The sequence below is a fragment of the Mustela erminea genome, chromosome 10 (genome assembly GCF_009829155.1).
Source record: "Mustela erminea isolate mMusErm1 chromosome 10, mMusErm1.Pri, whole genome shotgun sequence".
Lineage (NCBI taxonomy): Eukaryota > Metazoa > Chordata > Mammalia > Carnivora > Mustelidae > Mustela > Mustela erminea.
The window spans coordinates 15,083,110-15,092,050 of record NC_045623.1 but is presented as its reverse complement, the minus strand read 5'-3'; the positions used below and the strand labels follow the sequence as shown (position 1 = coordinate 15,092,050).

At 46.1% G+C, this 8,941-nt stretch overlaps 1 protein-coding gene across 1 annotated transcript; it reads right to left on the bottom strand.

Annotated features, from left to right (window-relative positions):
- Positions 1-5,192: 5,192 nt before the first annotated feature.
- On the bottom strand, positions 5,193-8,162 carry KCNA3 (potassium voltage-gated channel subfamily A member 3). Its single transcript, XM_032301646.1, has one exon. It carries the CDS (start codon positions 8,027-8,029, stop codon positions 6,290-6,292), a length of 1,740 nt encoding a protein of 579 aa, XP_032157537.1. The 5' UTR covers positions 8,030-8,162; the 3' UTR covers positions 5,193-6,289.
- Between the last annotated feature and the right edge of the window lie 779 nt (positions 8,163-8,941).

The window sequence follows — 8,941 nt, the reverse complement described above, 5'->3', positions numbered from 1 at the left end:
CTTTCTAAAAAGTTAGTGGGAATCTCAATAAAGATTTCTAAGAGCCTTTGTGCTCTGCTGAAAGGGGTGGGGGTTATGTTGGGGCTCACTGGAAAAGAAAAAGATTCTCTCCACTCTTTAGCACCAGGCTGGGGTATGATCCCTGTATCTGCAAAGTCAGAGCCCTATATGCACAAATTTATTCTTAATGTTCTTCAGATACAAGAAAACATCATTTTTTGCTCATTTAATGCTATCTTACTAACAACCAGAATCCCAGGAATACTTTTCAGGCTAGAGCTCCTATTCTGCACTATTTAGATTGCAACAGTAATAAAATGGCTTCCAAGAAAATGATGGAGCCGATTTTCCACATCTCCTCTTTAATGTATTTGATAGTTAATGGTGCAAAATTTGAAATGCAAGGAAAAACACATTCAGTACAAAAGGGGGAGGGGTGAAGAACCACAAAAACGTTTCTTCGTAAAATGCTTTTTTCTTTATAATTCCAAAGACAGAATTAGTTTACAGCATCACTGAAAACAAAGACAAATATTTGAAAACTTTCTAACCTGTCTGAATCACTTAAATTAAATTTGCAAGGTGAATGTGAGCATATAAAAATATTATTATCATATACTTTCTAGCAATGGCCATTTTCTGGCAGGAGGTTAGGAGCTGAGTCATGATAGCACAGGGTTTGGGCTCTGCATGGCTTCCCTCCCTTCCTCCTGCCTCCTCTGATCTGCCCTCTCTCAAAGGTTTTCAACCATTCCCTGCAAGTTATAGAAAACAAATGACTATTAAAATACTGCCAAACGAAATACGGAAATTAGTAGCATGGAAATAATAGTCTTATTTTCATTTAAAAGGTAAAATAAAAGACAGAAGGAAAAGCCCCACCCTAAAACGCAAGCCCTAAATATCCTCTGCCCCATTCTTCTGTTCCTCACCTCTATCTCAGTGTTTCCATAAGTCTTCAGATTGGGGGGAGGGGGGCACTTGTGCTTCTTTGCATTTCTTAGTAGGAGGGGTTATCACTTCTATTTACAGCTGAGAGGTGGGAAGGACTTGGAACTGCTAGAGAAAATGTTGAAATTTTAAATGTATGGAAGTCATTAAATTATAGTTATGGTTCTTAAAGGAAAAAACTATTGGTATTAGATACACTGAATTTATATACTTTGACCAGAGCAGTTGCTTGAGTACGTTTTATGCCAAAGAGGTAAATAACAAATTTTATGTCAACAAACCGTAACTTTAAATTTCTTCATATTCTGCATTTAAAATTTCAATCCCAGAAATTTTGTCTCAAAATTTAGAAATCACTGATATAATGCTGACTCTTATGAGTAGCTGTTTGTGATTATGTCACCATAGTTGGTGGGTATTAAAATTTGGTATAATATCAGTTTAAAGCATCATAAAAGAAATAAATAACAACATTATTTTTATCTCTGGATTCACCAGCTCTCGGGTAAATACATTTTCCCCAGGGTTTTGATAGACATGCACAGCACCAGTCACACCTCCTCCCATGAATCTTTTGTACCCACAGACATATGTATACCTTTCAACATCCAAGATGTACAGTTGAGCTCAACAGTGAAGTCTTTGTTTTGGCAAAGCTAAATGATATGTGTAAACTTAGGCTCATTTGCATTTTGCTGTAAGCCCAAATCACTATGTATTTTAGTTTTCTGAATGATTTAGGACCTTAGAGAAGGGGCTACAGCCATTATAAAGGACAGAAGTATATTCTAATGTGTTTTTGAGCACAGATGCTCTTCAAGATCCATGGAGTGACTGGGTAAGGCAATAATGTTGCAAATTTCAATGAGGTGGCAATCTCCCTCTGCTTTCAATCCTTTTATTCTAAGTAATTTCTCCTTTCTTAATAAGGGGGAGTCAAAATATTTACACTATTTGCTGGCATGGTTATTGGGTAACCTAAGCAAAGTATAAAGAAATGGAAAAATAACAATTTGCATAATACTATCATCTACTGTAGATTAAACACATGAAAATAGGAAATTAATCTTAAAACTGAAAAATATCTATTGTCCTAGCAGGTATCACTACTATGATTATGCTTTCTGGGTATAATATTAAATGCAGAAAAATCAATCATATAGGAAAATAATCTTTTATTAGTAGGAAAGTTGATTTCTTGCTCAATTTAAATACCTTATATTTAATCCCTATGGTTAAAAATCCCTGATGATTGGGGCACCTGGGTGGCTCAGTGGGTTAAAGCCTCTGCCTTCGGCTCAGGTCATGATCCCAGAGTCCTGGGATCGAGCCCCACATTGGGCTCTCTGCTCGGCGGGGAGCCTGCTTCCTCCTCTGTCTCTGCCTGCCTCTCTGCCTGCTTGTGATCTTGATCTGTCAAATAAATGAATAAATAAATCTTTAAAAAAAATCCCTGATGATTAAGAAAGGGTTAATTCTCAATATACTGCCTAAGGTAGGTTTCTGGAAATATATTCACTACAGGAATTCATTATTTAGTAACATGGGCTGAAGTCAAACCTTAAAGCGTAAGATTTATTGTTTCAATCTCTTTCAAGTCACGCAATTAAAGGAACATGAGTTTGGGGGCCAGAATGACCTGGCTTTAATCAGAGCTGGGTTTCTTGCTAGCTGTGAAGTCTCTGGGAAATCACTTAACCAAAACTATCTATTTATTACCCTCCTGAAGTAGGTGAATACCACTTACCTTGCAGAGTTGAAACGTGTCCAGGACACGATAATTACATGGTAATTATTATAGTTACACAGACAGTAAATAGGAAGACACTGATTACTTATGTATTTTGTATCATTCACAAAGCTCCGTGTTAATTACACAATGTTTGTAAGTAAGGATCACAATAATAATGTAATCTCTTGGCAAAATCTCTGCTGCATAGCATGCAAGTATTTTTTCTAAGTAGTATACCTGTAGCAACATTCAACATTTACCAAAACTCTATGAGATACTATTTATTATTCTCATTGTACCAATAAGGAAACTGAGGCACAGAGAGGGTAAGTAATTTACTCATGGAGAAGAGTCTGGATTCAAACCCTGGCAGTATGACTGCAGAGCTAAAAAACCTGAAAATAACATTAATGTAAGATTATTGCCATTCACTCATCAAGTATTACTGAATACATACAAAGTGCTACATGTGCTAGGCGCTAGTGTCCAAAGTCTGTATTTGTCAAAATACAGAACCTACAACCTTTACAGAGCTTATAATTTGGCAAAGGAGGCAATTATACCACCTCAAAGTGATGACTCAAAAAGCTGTATTTCTCTGGATTAAAAAAAAAAAAAAGGTCTTCTTCATATTACTATTAATAACCATACAATTCTAAAAATTATGGTACAACCATAATTTACTTATAGAACTAAGCAGGGTTTCTACATCTTCTAAATAAAAGTGAATAAAAGGGGGCACCTGGGTGGCTCAGTGGGTTAAAGCCTCTGCTTTCGGCTCAGGTCATGGTCCCAGGGTCCTGGGATCGAGCCCCGCATCGGGCTCTCTGCTCAGCAGGGAGCCTGCTTCCCTTCCTCTCTCTGCCTGCCTCTCTGCCTACTTGTGATCTATCTGTCAAATAAATAAATAAAATCTTTAAAAAAAAAGTGAATAAAAGTGTCATTGTACTTTGTTCATCTTCCCATCAAGATCTTTTAGGAACATATATAAAAATTATTCTTAACATTATTACTATAGTGTGTCTAACATATTACCACCAAAATGGGTTATAAAAAGAATGGTCATTAAGAATACTAAGAATTTGATCAAAAGGTAGATCAATGGTAAAAGTAACTCAAACAAGTAGCAAAGGACTACAGATAAAGGAGTCTTATTTTGATGCACATACAGATAAAAGCAGGGACCCCATGACCAGGTATACAGATCTCCTGCCTCTATTACGTTTTTGTCTTTTCTTTCCTCTCCCCTCACTAGAAGTCTTCAACATTCTTTTAAACTGTATTAACTACACAAATAATAAAATAGGTAGGCTTCTGATTACCTGAAAAAACTTTATGAGATTTAGAATTAGGGTTACTCTCACTTCCTTTAGGACCGAATAGTTATACCCTATAAAAAAAAAAAAAGGATAAAAGGCAGAACCTACCGCTATTAGATTATTGGCTGTGCACAATGTGTAACTGTGAAAAACATAGTATAATACCTATAACGTATATAAAATAAAATAATTTCGTTAAAATACAGGGTTACCCTTGTAAGTTTAACCATTTTTGTTTAAAATGACTGTACTACTGCATACTAGTAATTATGTAAATTAAAATTGGGCCAATAATCTAATAGCAGTAGGTTCTGCCTTTTATCCTTTTTTTTTTTTCTTTTCTTAAAGGGGAAACAGGTTGTTCAGAAGCCAAGAGGGTTAGTAAAAGGAATGGAATCATTTTCAGTTCCATTTTGGTGAAGGTTATTCTAAAGAGCAATGACTCCCCCCACACACCCACCCTTTTGTCATTAAACAATAGAAACCAAAGGTCAGTAAACAACATGGAAATCAAAAGGAAAAGATGTTGTAAGTGATCTTTAAAAGGCACCTGCATGTAATTAATACAAAACCATTGGTTTTGCAAGTATCGCCAATCTAGACAAGAACAGCATTTTCCTAGTTCTGAGTCCAAAGAGGGAGAGCTAGAGCTCTCAGTACCCCCAAACAGTGCTCACCTGATTCTGTTTGTCTTCTGGCAACCCCTGGTATATGGCTGAAACTTGCAGGAATTTTCCCAGGATGTGGTTACTTCCCGTCCCTCCTTTTTATTGATTGTCTGCAATTCCCTCAGTTAAAAAACAGGCGTCCTTCGTATTTTTAAAGTTTATTTAGCTTTTCAAGTGCTGTTTGTGGGATCTGGAACTTTTTTTAAGAGGAAGTCTGAAGGTTCCTTGTAGTAAAGTTTCAGGTACACGGACTGAATCTTTCATTTGCTTACGTACAGAACACTTTTACATTTGCTTTTAAATTTCACTGGTTGGTTTGAAACTTCTTGGAGGAAGAAAACAGTATCCTTTGAAGTTATTGCCTAATTTTTGGCATTTAATTCAAATCATGCCTCACTGGAGTGTATTTCTAACATTCCAAAGGCGGTATTTTCCTTCCTGATTCAGTCATTATGAGATGATATCAGTGACTTTCTGTAGTAAAAAAAATATGCATTTTGTGATTCATTTCACCACCTCAGATTCTCAGACATAACCTTATTTGTGCGGTTTATTCAAACAGTGGTTTTCCTTATGAAATCCTGTAAGGAAGAACCATCTGGAAAGGTTACTGTGGAAACCGCAGGGGCTAGGGGGTGGGGCTAGAGAGCAAGAGATGCCATGACAACCTTTTTCGGGTTTCCCAGGAAACAGGGGTTGCTATGGGAACTGCATCAGTCAGGTCCGAATTAGTAACTTCCGCTGGAAGGAGTGTCTGCCACTTTAATCTTCTTGTGATACTGCAGAAGCTTATCTCGCAGACGCATTAGGAATTCTGTTTGTTTGTTTCTCTCAGCAGCACTGAAAACATCTGTTTCTACACTTTGATAGATGTTGCCAGGAACACACACACAGAACTTCAGAGGAATCTGCCTGTCTGCCCCCCTTTCGAAATGCTTAACAAGCCCCAAAGAGTTCAACTGATTTAGTCAGATCAGGACACCTTGGGCATTTCCCTTTATTCAAAATGGTAGAAATGTTTAAAATTCCGGGAGGGGTTCTGAATAGAAATTCCAGTCAAAAAAAAAAAAAAACACAAAAAAACAAATAAACTTACAGTGGGTTTACAAGTCATTGTTCTAATTAGACTTCTCATACACGTATCCACAGCGAAGGCAACTGAACTAAATATTCAATAATGTTAATGGGTACAGCAAACAGAAGCATCCTTTAAGTATGTGCCTTCTTTACTTAGTAAAGAAACAACGGTCTTTTCAATTCTGAGGTTAGGCAGTTATTCTAACTGTTCTTTAGTTTCATTTCCTCCCAGGATGTATACTTTTTTTTTTTTTTTAAAGAGGGTGTGTACTAGAAATGAAGTTTACAGTAAGTTTGTTCTTTGCGATATTACAGAAGGGGGAGAGAAAAAAAATGGAGAGCTGAGAGAATGCAGCCCACTTGCAAAACTGACACCTGTTTCAGTATGAAGCAGTAGGGAGAGGGAAAATGAAGTGTGCTTTCCACTTCTTCACGTCCTTTCCTTGATGAATGGTCTGGAAATGTATAAAACAAGGGCATACACAGACCAAGGGGGCACGTTCCACACAATACTGAGCACAGCATGTCACTTGTAGCATATATTAAACATCAGTAAATATCTTTTTGATGTTGACACAGGAGTTGGGATTATTGTTCGTGGTGCAGGTGGCCGTGGAATTGCCCGTTTTGAAAGGGGTCTGGGGGAATGCGCTATGGTTCATGCCCCCCTCTTCAATCACCATATACTCCGACTTACTCAGAGTCGAGTTACTCCTTGCTTTTCGGAGCTCCTCGGCCGAAGAGGAGAGGTGCTGGCAACTTCCCACGTGCATGTACTGAGCTTGCTCTTCCCCTTCTGTCTCCCGGTGGTAGAAGTAATTGAAGTTGGAAACAATCACAGGGACTGGCAAAGCAATGGTCAAGACACCAGCGATGGCACAGAGAGACCCCACAATCTTGCCCCCTATGGTGACCGGGTGCATATCCCCATAACCAACGGTTGTCATGGTTACCACTGCCCACCAGAAGGCATCCGGGATACTGCTAAAACCAGAAGTGGGGTCGTCTGCCTCCGCAAAGTAGACCGCGCTGGAGAAGAGGATGACCCCAATGAAGAGGAAGAAGATGAGCAGCCCCAGCTCCCTCATGGAAGCCTTCAGCGTCTGGCCCAGGATCTGCAGCCCCTTGGAGTGCCGGGAGAGCTTGAAGATGCGGAAGACCCGCACCAGCCGGATGACCCTCAGGATGGCCAGGGACATGGCTTGCTGTCCATTACCCTGTCGCTCAGCCAGCTCGGTGCCCAGAGTGATGAAATAAGGGATGATGGCCACGATGTCTATCAGGTTCATGATATTTCGCGAGAAGGTGGCTTTGCTAGGGCAAGCGAAGAACCGCACGAGCAGCTCAAAGGAGAACCAGATGATGCACAGGGTCTCCACTACGAAGAAGGGATCCGAGAAGCTGGAGGCTCCGGCTGGGGCCCCCGACGTGCTGTTGCTGGCCGCCTCGAACTGCTCCTGCGACGACGCGGCGGGGTAGTCCTTCTCGTCGCGGAACTCGGGCAGCGTCTCCAGGCAGAAGATGACAATGGAGATGAGGATGACGAGCACGGACACGATGGCGATGCCCCGCGCCGGCCCGGAGCTCTCCGGGTACTCGAAGAGCAGCCACACCTGGCGCTGGAAGTCGCGGCGGGGCAGCGGCCGCTCTTCCTCCCGCAGGAAACCCTCGTCCTCGCGGAACTTCTCCATGGCCTCCTCGCCCAACTGGTAGAAGCGGATCTCCTCGGAGAAGATGTCGATGGGCACGTTGACCGGCCGGCGGATGCGGCCGCCCGACTGGTAGTAGTAGAGGATGGCGTCGAAGCTGGGCCGGTTGCGGTCGAAGAAGTACTCGTTGCGGAGCGGGTCGAAGTACCTCATGCGCCGCTTGGGGTCGCCCAGCAGCGTCTCCGGGAACTGGCAGAGGGTCTTGAGCTGCGTCTCGAAGCGCAGCCCGGAGATGTTGATGACCACGCGCTCCCCGCAGCAGTCCTGCTCCCCGGCGGCCGGCAGCGCGGGCGGCAGCGGCTCGTAGCGGTCGCGGTCGCAGCCGCCGCCGCCGCCGCCACAGCCGCCCTGAGGCGGGCCCCCGCCGCCGTCGGCCGCCTCCGGCTCCAGCAGGTGGTCCCCGGGCACCACCGTCATGTCGGGCGGCAGCGCTGGGCCTGCGGCGGGCTCGGCGAAACCCGGGTTCACCAGGTTGTGGGCGCCGCCGCCGCTCGCGGGGCGCTGGGGAGGGTGGGCGCGGTGGCGGGCGGAGGGCGGCGGCGGCGAGCGCAGCAGGCTGAGGTGCTCGTCCATGCGGCGGGAAGAGGCGGCGGCGCGGACCGCGTCGCTCCTCCTCGCGCTCCCCGCCCCTCTGCCGCCTCCGCCCTCCCTCCCCGAGCCCGGCCCGCAGCCTGTTGCTGCCGCCGCCGCCGGCGCCGCGGCCGCCGCGAGGCTCGGAGCGGATCTGGCGCGGTCGGCGGGGCTCCTCAGGGGGGACGCCTCCTCGCCCGCCCCCGCGCTGCCCCGCCCCTCCCCCGCGGAGCGCGCGCCCGCCGCCCCTCCGCGGCCCCTCAGGATGCACGCCCACCGCGCGAGCGCGCGCCCGGCTCTGACGCCCGGCGGCTCACGGGGACCGCGAGGCCCGGGCCCCCGCCTCCCGACCCCCCGACCCCCTCCCTCCGCCGCCGCGCCCTTCTGGGCCGCCCAGGCGCCCTCACTTTGCACTTCGGGGTCCCCCGCGAGCCCTCGCCCGGCCGAGACGGCCCTCGTGGAATCCGGACCGGGACCCCCGCCACCGCTGGTCGGCCCCTCCCCCCCGGCCCGCGATGCTGCGTCCCGGCCCCGGGGCTTCTGGCTGGGCCTGGGCCACCCCGCCGCCCGGCGAGCGGCGGCCGACTTGCCCTGCACGCGCCACCCGGGCCCGCCCGGGGAGGAAGTCTCAGCGGGGGCCGGGGCGGGCGAGGAGAGAGGATGGGGATGCGCTCTGGTCAGGGAGCTTGGTCGAAGGCGGGAGCGACTGGCCGAGTGGGCGTCCTGGGGAAGGGACCCTGAGTTCCCTGAGGCTGGGCGACCGCCGGGGCGGGAGAGCTCTGAGCACTTCAGCTCCCGCGCGCAAGAGAAGCCCAGCGCAGTAATGGGTTCCGACGACTTTGGCACCCGGGGTCTGAAGAAGATGGGTCATGAAAGGCATTCAGGGACTTTGCTTCTGTAGCGAGCAGTTCTCAC

Coding starts and splice junctions, on each gene's coding strand:
- KCNA3 (XM_032301646.1), bottom strand. CDS start 8,029: ATGGACGAGCACCTCAGCCTGCTGCGCTCGCCGCCGCCGCCCTCCGCC.